This window comes from Dendroctonus ponderosae, unplaced genomic scaffold, assembly GCF_020466585.1.
Source record: "Dendroctonus ponderosae isolate FM_Combo_2020 unplaced genomic scaffold, Dpon_F_20191213v2 Dpon_F_20191213_5, whole genome shotgun sequence".
Lineage (NCBI taxonomy): Eukaryota > Metazoa > Arthropoda > Insecta > Coleoptera > Curculionidae > Dendroctonus > Dendroctonus ponderosae.
In genome coordinates, this window is record NW_026018715.1 from 3,185,979 (window position 1) to 3,202,938 (window position 16,960).

At 33.4% G+C, this 16,960-nt stretch overlaps 1 protein-coding gene across 10 annotated transcripts in view; it reads left to right on the top strand.

Moving 5' to 3' along the window:
* Positions 1 to 16,960, top strand: part of LOC109544355 (cAMP-specific 3',5'-cyclic phosphodiesterase) — a 796,409-nt gene that overhangs the window by 622,836 nt on the left and 156,613 nt on the right. For 9 of the 10 annotated variants that reach the window (XM_019914478.2, XM_019914476.2, XM_019914477.2 and 6 more), the window contains 3 exons: positions 7,663 to 7,764; positions 8,901 to 8,965; positions 15,065 to 15,177. In XM_019914478.2, the coding sequence (XP_019770037.1) occupies positions 7,663 to 7,764; positions 8,901 to 8,965; positions 15,065 to 15,177 (280 nt within the window). Of the gene's footprint in view, positions 1 to 4,886; positions 5,027 to 7,662; positions 7,765 to 8,900; positions 8,966 to 15,064; positions 15,178 to 16,960 lie in introns of those variants that run through there. The other variant, XM_048666866.1, reaches the window with a different exon arrangement.

A 16,960-nucleotide genomic window follows, 5' to 3' on the forward strand; every position in this document is an offset into this window, starting at 1 on the left:
TGCCGGCTCTCTACCACGAGGAAGTGTAGTTCGGAATTTCTCCTTCATCGAGCCTGACACCTTGAGGCATTTCTTGAACTCTTCAAATCTTAGAGAGCTAACATTCTAACAGGTCAAAATTAAATATACCAACACGTAGTTTTGCTTCAAATTATTGCTAATTGCATACGGAGACATAAAAAAAATAGTGTTTTATAAATGAAGCACGTACTTTTGCTGATTATTAACTGACTGAATGGACAATATTTTCTAGAAGTATGATTTCAATGAAGGTAGATTCAAATAGCAGTTTTAAAATTTTCAAGGCTTGAGTAACATTCACACAGCATGAAACGGAAGTTTGCGCAATTGGCCCTTTGGAAGCAATACACTTTTTAATGTTATTCGAAACTTTTCCAACACGACGCCAGAACTTTGAAGTCCATACTACTTATTTTAATTCGCTGTCATGCTTGAACTAGAATATATGGGGAACAAGTCGAGAAGTTTTAATGTCGTGACTTTTAAAGAGTCGTGACTGTAACTGAATAAAATATGTAATATTGGTAAAATTTATTTTACTTTGAACCATATGATGTCACAGGTATGCTAACATGGTTAGTTTAAAGTCAGAAAATTGAAGGGATCGTTAATATCCTCGTTATTGAATCGTTTGGTATTTTTATTGTCGATTCATGGAACTATTTTTTGTGGCAATCCTCATTTTAAAAATTTGAAATGGTTGTGCCGGTTTACAAATGTATATTCCTTTATTTCCTCGATTATTACAAAAATTCACGAAAATTGAAAAACATTTTTGATGTTACACTTGTTGATGTTTTGGTTTTGCTGCATATACCAAGCCACTGACTTATATTCCGGAACATAGCAACCAAATGTAAATATAATTGATAACTATACTTTCAAATCCTCAATCTATGTCAGAATCAATAATAATCATTATTGCAGCTTTCAGCAAAAATGAACGGGAAATAGCACAAACAGATTACATCCGTTTTCCGTCAAATTATTATCAGCAATTTTAAATCCCTTCTGGTTATTACGCTACAATAAATCATACCTTTATAGCACCTCCAGTGATAATAACCAAGATACGTTAATTATTATCTTGGGTGCATTGCGAATAAATTATAATATTATTGTTTCATTAACAATAACGTATGACGTTAATTTGTACAGATAGAGAAAAACTTAATGATCTTTACTCGATTAACCTTTATGACTGATTATTGACCTTCCATTAAAGCGACCTCCGCTGTTTGTTCAATCGTAAATTATCTGAGCGTGGGTCGAAGACTTCGAATTTCAGGTAAAATATGTGCATTCAAATAGACAATTTTTCGGTTAAACCAACCGCAAAATAAACAGTAGGTACCTACTTTCAGCTGTGTACCTGAATCCAACGACGAAATAAGTGCGATCGTTTGTTTGAAATTCCAAAATCAGTTGATGAAATCAGAAATGTTTCACATCATTTTAGTAAATTATAACCAACGAAGCTTCAATCAGAGACGACAAAAAATTGGGAAGAGAAATGTTATTATACATTCCGCATGAATTGAACTTTCCAATATACGCCCAGCAGTACTAAGGTGAATGATGCAAAATTAAGCACATCGTATTAAAAAAGAATCTTGCAAGCTTTTTCTCAATAAGTTCGTCTATTTACTGCGAGATTACTGTTCCATTATGAAATATTTATATTATAAAAGTTGCAGTCTCAGCTTTTTTTTTATGTTCCGACCTTCTCAAATTGAAGATCGAATTTAGAGGACCAACCGCCTAAATTAAAGCTCCGATTTCCTGATTCAATCCTTTTCTGAAAGTTTCCTTCGTTTCTAAATAAATTAAGTCAAATTTCTGGTCATGAGCGAAGCTCGGATTCTATTGTAAAGTAAGTATATTTTCCAGTGTTTGCGATTCAATTGCCTTATGTCCTCTCCTCTATATATCGTGGAAAAGTGTGGATAATATTTTGAAGGGGATTAGAAAAAAAACTGTATACAGGGTGATTCAAAATTGGGGTCATTCCTCTGGAGGTGTTGTCTGGCGGTGTTTTAGGAGTACAGAAAAAGTAGTAAAAAAAATAATTGTTATTAAAAACTGAGAAATTTGCAAAAAACTATATTAGAAAAACGGCAACAATATTTTTCAAGGTAATGCCTAATTAACATTACGTAAATACCTGTTGCTTCGTAATTATTTAAAACTCCGGTAACCATGGAATTACACAGTACGTGACAATAAGATAGGCAAGGTACATAAACGATAAATTCAACAGGAATCGTTGAATGACGGAACCTATTTCGCAACTAATAACCTCAAATTATTTATTTGTTTACAAATTTCAAAAACATACATTTTAGTCTGTAGCTCCAAACAAGTGCCTGTGTAATCACCTTTTCATGYAATCTTCTCGAGCAGCTTCTCGTATTCGGTTAACTAAATCCTGCTCAATWTTTAGCGGTGTTCAGCAATCCATTGGTTTAATSTGTATGTTACATACGTGGTAGGAATGTAGCTGGTATTTATTTGTTRCCTGGGAAAGTGCCAGTTGTTGTGCAATGTTCTGAGTTCCCCTGAAAGGCTCTTCTGCAATTATGTCCAATAYTTGTTCCTCTGTGTCTGRAACCCGAAGAACATCTATTGCCGTCCAYTATCTTCCTGGAACCACTCTCCTCGCCCTTTGTTGGCGTGAGTTCTTTCAGCTTCTGCTATGTTACTGTAGCATTTTCCCTGAACTAATCGCATATCTGCAAATTCGTGAAAGGAACTTCAAAGTAAGTCACAGTTTGACAAATTATTGTTATTATTGACAAGGGCTATCCACCTGTAACTATCTGTTAATGACAAAAAACATTATTGCCGCTTTGACTTTTCATCAAAAAATTGTAGAAGAGAACTTTTTTAATATCAAAAATTTTTGGACAACAACAACCCACAACTGGACCATACTGAATTTCCTTTGCCTCACAAGACCGACAAAACACTCCCGTTTTCGTTCCCCAACAGATACTTTACTAGAACACCTACAAACGCAACTGAACTAAGGACTAAGATCTGTTTGTTTTGTAAGCCAAGAATTTTTACTTTTTTATAGCTGATTAATTTATACGAGTGTTAGGAATAGGAATTAATTTTAGAATAAGCTAGGCTAAGACACATAGGTACTAAACAAGGGCAGAAAGACCGATTGGGTCGATAGCCTTTTTCTGTAGGAAATAAAGATTAATCATATATTATATATATATGTGATTTATTTCTTTTTCGTACGTGCTATTATGGCAACTTTCGCGTATAATTCAATGAAAATAACAAGTAAATAATCGTAAGACTCAAATATCTGAATTCACGGAACAAAACCAGTATCTGGGAAATATTATGTGTGCTTTAACAGTTCAAATGCCTTGAGTAAATGCATGCAAACGCCCACAGACATAATTGTTTAATTGATGACATTACGAAAAATGCAAGAATTTATTTAAATTTTTTAAGATCATAATTTACAGTACATCATAGGGAGACGCCGTCAATGAAATAATTTTAATCACTAGAGAAAATCGTTAATTATCCAAAAGTTAAGCTACTTCATTTTATAACTGAAACTTATACTATTTTTTCACTATCTACGATAAAAATTGTTTTACACTTATACCTAATTATTCAGAAAGAAAAATATTCTTAACGTCTGAAATGGAATTTATTCTACTGTTTTTGAAAAGTCTTGAATTAAACAATTCATAAATATATCTTCATAATCGAATTATTTGTATTGCGTTCTCCATATTTTAGTGTATGTTGCGGTTCTGTTATGTGTTTTATGTGTAATGTCCGGTACTTATTCCCTCTTTTAAAATATAGACAGCTGATTTCAATTAAGAAAGAAATTCAATATTAACATAAAGGTGTAAATTACCAAGCCTTTTGAAATTAGTCAAGCTCATAACATGTGCATATTTGATGGTTTTCATCAACATTTTATTTTGTTTTTTAAACCTAATAATTCATAATAATGTCATTAATACTTCTTTCTAATACTAACTTCTAAAGTTATAATAATCACGTTCTTCATGACAATTTTTACATTAGCGTTTATTGAAAGGCCTTAATAAAATAAAAATTGAAGTGAGTAAATAATAGCATTTCTCCTTTTGATTAGTTTTAGAGATTTTACACGCTAGCCTAAAAATTTTATTTATGAACTAACCATACGAGAAAAGTGTGACGCAAAAATTATTTTACGTTTTCCGGCATTAACATTTAAATCTGGAAGCTGCAGTAATTGAATTGTAAATAAGTTAACTATAGAATTATTTAATAGAAATTGATATTTATGGATTTGATAAGATTCAATGGGTACTAGTGTTCATCATAAGAAGAGACTAGTTTTAGATTGGAAAATCTGAAAATGTATCCTAGAATGTAGAATCGTTTACTTCAATTTCTCTTGAAATAAACGGTATGTTTTTTTTTAAATGGCTCGAATGATTTGTAAAATGTTGGTTTCCTTTCTACTTTCTAATCAAATACTTTTCGTCCCAATTTGACGTGCACAAGTGTGAACAATTCAACTAAAATCGAAAAAGTTCAATTGAGTCAGTTGAGTTCAGAAAACAATTAAAAATCCTCATTCTCACTAAAAACTAAGAGAGTCGAAGAAAGCTGACCCTTGAAGTAGACAACCATATTTAACATTAAATGAATATCTGCTAATTTATGAGTAAATTATCAGATGTCTTTCAACCGAGAGAAATAATTTCTGGGAAAGTTCCTCGAAAAACTCATTTGCTAGTAATAAACAACAGACTGGCTTCGAGCCAGTAGAACAGTCATCATTATGTAGGAGATTAAACTCATATTTTCCCCAAGGAAGTTAAACTTGCTTTAATTTCAGCATTGATATGAATTGTGTTATGTTCTGTACAAGTTGTGGACAACGCAATTTTAAACCCAAACAGAAATTCGCTCTAACGTTGATCTGTGTGTCATGCGATCTGCATGAATTTTTTCAAATAAGAAAATTCACGTAAGTTTAAACAAACGTCTAGATGTTTTCATAAACCTCACTGGTAGTCTAAAAAGCGATACCCAAATGTGCAAAATAATGGTATGTAAAGAATTGCCACAAAACGAATAAAGGATTATTTCAATAAAATTTTCTAAATATTATTTCCGTCAAGTTCACTTCATTGAAAATGTGCATATTTAGCATTAGCAGATTTAGAATTACTCAAAGTAAGTACTCATCTTCATTTGAATTGTTTGTATAAATCCAATAATAGCAATTCGGTTTTTGTGTTTCTATTGGTTGGAGATCTGTCGATTCGTCCGTCGTCGTACCAAGTTAAAAAATGTTTAACGTTATACGATGGTCGTATGGTTTTTAACCTCACATTCATTGTTTACATATTATATTTTATGTTGAATTTATTGTAAGTTTTAATAATGAAAACTAAACTTGCACGACAAAATAGTATTAATAAAGTGCTTCTGTTTTTATTATTATGGATTAGGCACAACAGGGAAAGTTAAAATACCTAAATGAAGATTTTGGGTTCCAGACCACATTTCATAACAAAATAAACGAATATTTCATAACATACGTGTTTTTTAATTGATTTGGACCGATCCCTGAGTATTTTTTTAAATATTAAATGCGGCGCTCTTGTTGAGACACCCATATACCTCCATTTTAAGCAATGTTGCCGTATTATTTTGTGCATTCTTAAAACTTCTTTAGAACTTCAATTCATAATTTGGTTTTTTTACATGTACGACCTGACATTTTCATAAAAAAAAAACTTTGACAGGTGTTATTGCTGCTGATTTTTCAGCCGTAGAACTAAAGTCGAGGTTGTTGGAGTTAAGTATGGTAACGATAAAATTGTGAATCCAGCAAGCATGGTTATCCTTCACAAGCCAAGATTATCGTATACATGGGACAGCCAGAAATCAGGATCTTACGAACGTCTACAATCTCTGACCAATAGAAACACTTTCGTACCATCGTATAAACGTATGCAAGGGACGGAGGCTTAACTAGTCGCGCTTTACTAGGAAATCTTCGGTTACTATATTAAGGCGAGTACAGACGCAACAGAATATAGTAACGGAAGACCGTCGCGTATCAAGTCTGGACGGCAGACTGCAACAGGGTCTGCAATCATCGAAACATCTAATCAGTTGTCGGTCTTGTCGGGTTTCAACAAAGAAATATACCGTCTACGGAATATGACATCGGAACTTTGCAAGTCTGGACTCGAATGCGAACACGTTCACGATTGTTGCGTTTTATAATTGCATATTTAGTATGTTTAAAGTTTGTATCAACTGCTGGGACGGAATAATGCTTCGTGGTGATGATGCGGTCCTCTTTCTGTTCGGCCCACATTATCTCTTCGTCACACAAGAACCAATGTTACGCAACGGTGTGGCATTACTAAGGTCTGTTTGGTGTGTCTGAACGCGGCTTTAAGTACCGCATCAAAAATGAACGATCCTAGATGACGCGTTAATGTAAATACGGAAAATGCATTATTTAATACAAAATTTGAGGGCGTGTAACATGCAATAGGAACAATATCGTTTGCTTCTTTCAAATACTTTATACACTAACTATGTATGTGGACTATGGGAATATTCAGTGCGTGTTTATTCTATGTGATCGAACAATTCAAAAACTGCATAAAACAATACGCAAGAAAGACTTTGTACACAACTATACGTTACCTGGATATTGACATTGAACCAATTAGACCATATATTTCTGGACTGGAAATAGCGCTCTGGAATTGACACTTGAAGGCACTTTTTTGCCATTAACACAAATGATATATAAATACTTTAAAAAAATATTATTTAATCTTTCTGTATCAAAATTACATAATTATGCATATTCAGCAATTATTACGTAGTGTCAGTTTGGTAAAGTTTAACAAAGGTATTAAAGGTAGAACTTTAAATAGCATCTACCCATTAGATACAATTAAATTGAATTTAAGATTTAAAACTTGACAATTATTGCATAATCATTTCGTTACGTGGCTTCTATAGGCTAACACTCGAAACTTGCTCGGTTGCGACAGCTTATACCTGATCAGATTACTTCATGTAAATACCTTTTCGCGGTTCTAATTTGGGAATGGGTCCGAAACCGGCTGTGAGACAGCTTGGTCCAAAGTAATTTCTTGCATGCTCTTCATTTGACCACGATTTTATTTTATGTAAACCTTCAAAGATTATTTAACTTTATGTTAATCTAGAAGAATGCAAAGTAGAATGTTGATTTAGTAAAATGGCTTCAGTATTCCTTTTTAGGTTAGCGTTAGTCGAGTAACCTTTATAAAACGTTCATTATCCTTTCTTTTATCCCATGAAAACCTGCTTTTAGCTCCACGTGTCTGACCTAGCTTAATACCCACTATATTTTTAAAGAAAAACTAATTTTCCCTAGAGAACTTCTCTAACCCAATATGTTGCAGAAATTGCAGTTGCAACATTAATAAAGTTTGCTTTTCCAACATTTTGAGACATATATTCTTTTATATTGGAGAAGTACGCATGCTAGCGCTAGCTTTGCACTTGCCTTTGGCGTATCACAGAAAGCTTTTCATGGCAAATTTAATTCCGGTTTGGATTTCTAAAGTGGCAGTTTTGTTTCAGTCATGGCGAAGATTTAATCGTCACACCATTTGCCCAAGTTCTTGCCAGTTTGCGAAGCGTTCGCAACAATTTCCAATGTCTCACCAACGTACCATCAAACAAGTAAGTACTGTAGATATTAATTTAAGACTTGGAATCATCTCTTTTTCAAAGGCGTGCTATGTAGCCCTTATGTGTCTCATCGGGTAATAACACCCAGCAGACTTAATTCTGCTATGAAGAAAATTTATGTCTAGTGGCTCGCTTATTTCGTCTAATAATTATTTTCGACTATATTTCAATTTTTGTATAAATGAAGCGAACTTTCTTTATGGTTATAAACAAATGGCAAAAGTCCCAAGTACCGGGTTCGCAAATATGCATTATATGCACATACATTATGGAGCAAATTGCTTGCATCAAAACATTGTTCCACCCGAAGCAGGTACGTTAGTCGGTTCATCATTCATAGTGTGCTTTTATTAGATTATTCAATGCAAACAAAGGATCTCAACTTTAATCGCCCGTGCAAAAACAATTAAATTTTGCCATGTTCATAACTAAGCAGCTTCAAATTCAAGCTGATGGAATATTACAAAGGCAAACATACCATTAGATGGATAGAAGTGGCATTGTTAAAACGAACACAAATGACATGGAGGCATTGTGCGACTTCCTGCTTCCCAAATGAGATTTCTATAGATATTCGCTTCGAAATATTGTCAAGTATTCAAATGCTGCAGCAAATCTGAGCTTTACATATTTAGCGATTTCCTGCATTTTCCACTTCTTTTTCGAGTCGAATGTCGTGGAAGGAGGCATTTTTATGTTTCCATAATCTGATTTGTTTGCATTGAAAACCTATTGAATGCATTATGCAAGTCAACTTTGAGGAAATAGGTGAGGTATGAAAATAGGAAATAAATTCACAACCAACAAGTGGCAGCACAACGTGTTGAAGGATTACCCGCTCAATGAAGCCGTAAGATGCAAAGTAATTAATTTTTTTAATTATTGCATTTAAATTGGTATCTAAAAATGTTGTTGCAAGTTGATAATTTTTTTCGCTACTTTCTACTTTTGTCGTGCAGACATTCATTTTATTCCTTCTGGCTTGTCGTTGATACCTTCTTTACACTCTTTCACAATAGGACTACTTTTACATGCAGTTTCCAATATCTGTTCGTAGCAGTTCGTAGTATCAGCAAAATGCAAACATTTTGTATCGTTGTATATCATTTATCTGCCTTTCTTTTCAGATCTCGTCGTTCCTCGGGAGCCACTGCTGTTACCACGCCACAGCCTCGGAACTTAAATCCGGGAGGTAAGAATAGTGATTTTGTTTTTATCTAATATTTGTTTAATATTTTACTGCTAAACTTAATTTCYCAATTCTCAAGATAATTGGTTGTTAATTGTTAAATTTGGGAAAAATTTAGATCGAGCTGATATRGTTAATTGAACATATTTTCTTCTGCTGTAATTTTTCCTGCTCAAGTTTATTGTAATCCCACAAWTAGCGACCTTGTTTGATACATGTTTTATTCTATGGCCAAAGGTAAAATTAACTAGAAGGTTACTTTGTCATTTTTATAACAACCTTTTTAAACAGTACACTTAATCCTTTTTATAAAACTAAGTAGGTCTATCGAAGTTATATGGTATCTCAATGAAATAATCTACAAAATCAGTTAATGTAATTTAATTCAAGATTCAAGTTGTATATTTCCAGCTGCAGGAATATATGTTTTATAATATTTCCACAAATGTCCACGAYTATTTTATACCTGCTGATAAAGGTTTTAATGGGCACGACGCAATGAAATATTCCAAKTATTCTGGAGATGCTKCGAAAGTGAAATGTTAAAGAAATAAAAAAAGATTAATCCCTGAATTGCTGAAACTTTTGAACCTCGAAGAAAATAGGGGAAGTTAAACAAGATTCTATTATGTTAAATGGTGAATTTTGCGCACCCGAGAACGTGCTCTGAATTCAATTGGCTGGAATAAGCGTTTTTCAGTAAATATACTCCGTACGCTATAACTATGATGGCACGTCATCAATCATCTAACGAGCGTTGTTGCCATACCCGCCATAAATTAAATATATAAACATAAATACTCGAAGCAGTATTAAATTATCTCAATGTTGTCTAGCTTTTGCCTATTATTCTTTATGGAATAATGGTTTATTTGAAAAGAACAAATATACCGTCAACGCTAAAGTAATGGACAAGTACATAACAAGTACCAACAAAGTAGTTGCAGCGTTGACTAACAATTAAAACAATTGGCTTTGATAAATTTGTCGGTGAAAAAATTGAAAAATGTTTGCATTATCCTGCAGATATCTCACAAATGATTCAAACGTTTTAGTCTTAGAGGCTATTTCAATCGAACATGCAGAACCAAAATTGCTTGAATTAAAAATTATAGTACATTTTTTCTTAAGGGGTTCCAAACATCTTCCAAGTGAATCTAAAAGAGCTGTATTGTAAAAATGTCCGAATAAATGCTCTAATACAGGATTTAGAGCCTTAAAAGCTGAAACTAAACCTGGCTGAGGGATTTGTACCAAAGTAGTTCTTTTGATAGAGAATTTCGAAAGCTATTCTTTGGTAATAAAAACGCTTGCATTTGGGCTATTGTTCTCAAGAGTTCAAAACATATCGCCCATCTTAACTATCTAAAGCCACGAACTCACGCAAGACGTTAGAAAAGAATTAGGACGGATGTCATCGGTTAAAATCGGACAATATGTGAAGCCCCTGATCAAATAGGAAATTATGTATGTCTATAAGAAACCAAAAAGAACCAAGAAATGTGGATGGATCACTTGAATAAGAAGAATTTCTGCTGTCTGAACACCCTTTTCAGGGTACCGAAACAAGCAAAGCGTACATGTAAAAGTCAGGACACTAAAACTCAAAGTGAGATCGATTTCAAGCTATCAAATGCCAAGAAAATATGCGCCAACATATGTGATGAATCAATTGTTTCACAAACAGCCACTACAGGCTAGTGAGAGTATCCTTTGCCTTCAATCTGAAAATCCAAAGAAACAAACTTGTACACTGCTGAGGAACACTCAAACAGGAAAGCGACGGAATAATCAACAGAAACTAAGGCCAATGGTTAACGTAGCCAAAATAGGTTTCAAAAACTATGTGGGTTTCAAGAATTGGTTTTAAGGTGAAAAAATAAATCCGCCCCTGTTAAACTTGCACCAGCCGCCGCGTATAAATGATAGAAAATGTTTGTCCAAGACGTTTCTAACTCCTTTTATTTGTTTACAATCTGTCCTGAGGATAATGAATTCAAATCGTGGGATTAAAGCTAAAAGTCACAGGTCCAAAATTCCATATTTGTGTTTGGTTTACCAAATAATTTTCAAAAATTATATATTTGTCTTAAAAAACCGAGTCCCCACGGCCACACAAAAATAGGTGCACTAAAATATGTTTTTAATGACAGAGTTTCCAAAAGGATTCTCACATAATTTTTGTCTCGGTTTAATAGTGTATCTATCAAAAAATTATATTTTAGACTTGGTCAGTTTTAGCTTTAAGCCTACGAAATTTTAACATAGAAATAACATGTGAGTGTTTACTCATGATTAAAACACACGTACTAACATGACTACTTATTTACAAAGATATTTAAAGCCTAAACTATATAAACCTCATTAAATAAACCTACTTTGCCTCAGTTTTATGAATCTCGATATGTTCAGCTAAAACGTATTCTAAAGAATTGGATCATTATTTCAATTTTAAACAACTTATGTTTCGGCTTACAGATGGCAACCATTCATACTTTATGCCTAATATCAAATTACTACATACAAAATATATGATACTACTACAAATGATATTACATACGAAACGTATGTTTCCTCTCAAGTTTACGGTGAACTTCGAACGAATTCTATTTAGCCTAAAGCTAACCGCCCCTTAAATTCTATACGAAACTTACATTCCCGTACGTTATTTTCTAAATTAATTTGGTTCATTGAGTATTCAGCACGTGCTAGTACTTTTAATAGAAGCATAATTTACTGAACACTGAGTTTCTGCCTAACAGGGCTCAAAACACTCTCGAAATTGCACGGGATCATTCATACTTACAAACTACTTTCCTGAATTTTGTATGAATACTCCACGTGTCAGCATCTGGTTTTACATTAAATAGATTAAATTTCATAGGTCAAAATGACCTTGGCAGCACTAACTTTTTCTATTGAAAGTTTTCAGGCTTTACATCATGGTTATGCGGAATTTTCAAATTTGTGCAATAAAATTTGCAGCAAGCAAAAATGTTTAAAAAATCATCATGGTACGAATTACGATTATTATATGAAAGACAGTCAAAATCTCAGTTAACAGACATATTTGGATTTAAAATAATTCAATTATCCAAAGTTCGTGGAAAGTTACGACTAGATTTTCGTGCTGTATTCTGTTGATTAACCATGCTTTTCATCCGGTTCAATGTCTGGATTTAACTATTTAAGTCAGATTTCTTAACTAATTTCGTTTCGTTGGCTTGAAAACCTCAGATGCGCGCATTGAATAAGTTGTGACTTTTTTCACTGAATTCCTAGCTGTTGACTGTTTGCAACAGACTTATATCCTCTTTAAAACATGCAGCTGTATTTGGAACGTCCTATTCTTCACCTGAGATTGGAAAGTACTTTTTTGTATACTGATATTCTGAATACTGTGTGGAAATATTACATACGGTTTTTGCTATATGTTCTAGCATTTCTTCTTCATAAATTATCTTCTTCAATTTCTTCTTACTTTAAAATGCTACTTAAAGATATTGACACCTCAATATTTAACAAGTTTCACTAGTTCGGGATGCATGTTTACTTCCTTTCTATTTTGAATGTAATTTTGAGGTATAGTATCTGCATTAAGTGGTTAAATATATTGGAATATTCTAAAAATGGATGCTGCCAAATACGCTTATTTGCTTTTGTAGCTTAAAATCATAAATCAACATTTAGAGTACCTATTTAAGATGCAACAAATTCATATAAAGTCAGTGCCTAAATTATTGAATAAACTTTTCTAGCTTACTAATATTAGGTCTTAAATTAAATTCTTTAAATGGAACCACCTATTTAGCATATCATGTTTGGGTTAGTTTGGGTTCCAAGTCCAAGTTCTAAATGTTCGTAACACCAGTTAGCTTTTGTGGCTGGATATTTAAGTCCTAATTTTATTCATGAATAATATGCACAAAAAATATCGGGTGATTCCGAAACTCTAATACGATTGATTTTGCTGTATTTTTCAAACACGTACTTCTCATCCGTAACAAGCATGATTTTTTAAATAATATTTTTGAGTTTGTGATAACATTAATATCTGTGGCAAATCCTATCTGATTTCTGAATGTTCTTCAGGAATAACTACTTTATAGTGACAACATCGTCTCGTTTCTTCTAAGCAGGTAGGACAGTGAATTTCGCACAGAAATTGTCGCACTCAAATGCCCATATTTTCCAAACCAAATGTTTGCTACGATTTTTAGTGTAAGACTCTGAAAAGAGTGAAGTTCTTGTTTTCTGATTGCTATTTTTCATGTTTTGCAATTTGCATTCATGTGAGGTAATAGCCATTTTGCTCGCTTGTACTTTTCAATGTAGCACCTATTACTGAGTAAAATGTTCTTTGCAGTAATTGTTTTATTTTTGGCCATATTTCCTTTAATTAATTCTGGGAAAAAATTGCAAAGCAACATATTTGAAAGAAAAATTATTTTTAGAAAAAGCAGTGACAATTTTTTGACAAATTACTGTTGTTTATATGATGAAAAGGATACTGACCTAATTGCAGCTAACATATTGCTCCGACGACATAGTAGGTGCATTTTCAGGGAGACCTTTTTATTTACTGGCAGATTTCCACTTATTAATGTGGTAAAAATACCACAGATTCTATGGAAGTTTTACCTATCAAAACAATTGTTTGAAAGTTAATTTTTTTATCGAGATTTTATGTCGTAAATTGTGTAACTAAACATAATAATAGATATACTAACCTTGATGTATAGTTGCATATTTGCTTATTGCTTGTTTATTTGCTATTGGCATTTTTAAGGGCCAATCAATCAACATATTTCTAAAACATTCAAATAGAGTTTAGACCAAGTTTAAATAAAACGCGAATGTTAAGGTTCGTAAAAGAAAGTCGAAAACAAATTAAAATTTTGATGTGAAGCATTTGCGTATCTTATCAATTGAAAATTTTATATGGCGTTTCACAGATAGTTTCAATTACGTTGGTTGAGTGAGCCTATATAAACAAGAGGATGCAAAATTAGGGGCATAATTATAGTAGCATTGTCTGACGGTATTTAGCACTGGAGCACGCGTAAGGAACGCTGAGAAAGAGTAAAAAATATATTCTCACTTAAAACTGAGGTTCGTAAGAAACCCTGGGTCAAGAAATTCATATCAAAGTTTCTGACTCTCACCTACTAACGATATATTTTGACTAACACTAAAAGGAAAAGGGCCGTAAGAAAGATATCATTAATGGAACTTAAAATTCGTCATTCTGGAGAAAACTTCAATGTTTAAAACATTGTTTGGGCGATATTAAAGAAGATCTTTGGACTAAAGTCAGGAACATTATTAGAATGGGGCGACTATTTCAATTATTACTTCATAACAAGTGCCCCTTCAGCCTTCAGTAATTGAAATACCGACTTTCACTTTCGTAGGTCAAAGGGTTTATGTAGGAGATTTTACTCCTTTTGAATCTCTCCAAAGAATGTGAAGTTGTTTTTTACAATTGTGCTTGAAATAGATTGTTAGTTTTGAATTGAAGAGTATAATTTAAACTCTAACCGCAAATATAACGTTAAGAATAAAGACAAATGAAGTAGAAATTTCGGCCAAGAAATATATGTCTTAATGCGACACTCGCCGGTGAGCCAAAGGCCAAACAAAGGCAAATGTAGCACCTTAGTAGCCAAAGCCTCATTAGCCGGTTAAAATGACGCCAATGTTCACGTTTGAGTGAATTCAGAGATTCGTGATATATTCACCCAAATTCAACTCAGAATCCACTTCAGAGACTTTATTACTTACTTTGTGTTGTTAAATATTCTAATGGTTAGGAATGGAACAGTTGTCATTTTTTCCGTTTTGCCAATCTAAACTCAAATGTAACTGTCCACGCAGCTTCTTAATAGCCAAAGCCACAGTAACATCTGAAAACTCAACAAATGAAGTTGAACAAAAAAGCTTTTAATCCTTTAGAATAGAACTCCTATATGCAGTGTTCCAGAAATACTGCGGATTTTGATGATCAGATAATGAGATTCGGCCGATTGCTGCAAACTCTAATGTATTTTTAAATAGAACGTTTTGAACTCTCAAAAAGTACAAATATATTTTGTTTTCCAGACGAGGCTTATTTGAAAATGGCAATGGAAACCATGGAAGAACTGGACTGGTGCTTGGACCAACTGGAAACCATTCAAACTCACCGATCTGTATCAGATATGGCGTCATTAAAGGTAAGTTCTTAAGCTTGAGATGACCGTTATAGGATGATCTTCAAAGTTATATACTTGTTACTCCTGACGTGGAATACTCGTTTGTGAAATTTAATACCCGAAAAGTTCCAGAAATTGCTATTGTGGCATACCTATGTGAATGACTATTGTTAATGCAAAACTTTAAAAACGGGAGTAGAGGTTCACTTCAGACATACGAAATTATGAATTAAAACAAGAACATTCAACTTGAAATAACATAATTTTAAGGGCTTTGCGTCCGGATGTTTGGTAATATTTCCAGATTTCACCATGCCGGTCAACATTTTCCATATATCGATTTAGATCTCACACGCGGATGTTGCAATTAGAGGAATCATTCGCTCGTTTAAAGCCTCTTAAGGTTTAAAACTTCCAGAATATGCAACCCTTAAATTTATAAAACAGTGGGACATAGATCATCAAAGATAAGAACCGTCCAAATAGACGGTTATTTTAATTAATTTTATATGTTCACTTCGTGCTATAGGAAGTATATCGAGACTGCAGAAAACGAAGGGAGCTTTCAAAATTTGGATAATTCATATCCTCAGTTCTAACATGGTTTGGTGTAACTTTTTTAGTGTGCAAATCCCGCGTTTAAGCGCTGTATTTTGGTTAGAGCGTTTGAGGCTTTGGCTCGTTGTTCTAAAACATGAGGCCCTGCCAAAGTCTTAGAAAATTAATATCGTAAAAATGCTTAAAAATAACTGACTGGTCGTAAGGAATTTGATAAACTGTGAAGAAAGCTATATTTTGTTAAATCAATATTAACTACTAGCAGATAAAAACGTAGTAATAAAGTCTATAGAGAAGAGAGTCCATTTATAGGTTTTAATGTTTCTCACCAAATCTGAACACTGGATATTGACCGTTTATCATTTTCGCCCAATATTTTCGGCTTTGCCGCCACCTCGCGATTTTGCGCCGTCAAATTTCTTAATGTTTCCGGTAAGTCTTAATTTAAGATCCATGTATGCATTTTATTTAGAAAATCGGCATGTTATTTGTTCAGGATTTTATTGGCAGCAGCTGCGAACTTCAATAAAGTAGTTTACTGTAGGAATATGATTTGCTCAATATATTTAAATTCGTTTTTAGACATGATTGCCATTCTGTGGAGGATCTATTTTGGACATTTTTTGGGGTTTTTTATTACAATTATATAACAGCGTAAACTATATCGAGGACATTATTTTGACAGCGATATTTTTCAACTAGGGTTCAAACAACAGGATACTGTTGAAAGCTATAATTTTCAAGAGTTTCAAACTTTCCGTGCCAGGGAAAGTGTATATGTGTTGCAATGTGCGATGTTGCAATGTTGTTGTGTGCAATGTGCGAAATCCGGTAATATACAAAATGCCTAGGCATTCTGCAAACTGACCAACTCGCCAGGCATTTTGCAGAATCGCTACTACTTTGGGCAATCTGCACATTGACTACGGTATTTTAGGCAATCTGCCAAATGCCGTACGCGCTAGTCAATTTGAGTGTTAGATATGTTTAATCTTCACATTGACTAGACAATGTGCATAAACCTGTTGCTACGAAACTATGCACGTTATTTTTGCAACGGAACTTTGTTGCTTAGTTTTTCAAGGAAAGGTTTTGTAGTAATTTGTAAAATTTACCGCGTTTCCAGTGGTGGTTATTAATTATTAGTTCTTATTCCTGTCCAATTAACGTCGTGCAAAAAAAATTTGATTTTTTGGACGTTTGGTATTCGGGTTTACATATTATTTAATGTAAAATGAAAACCAGG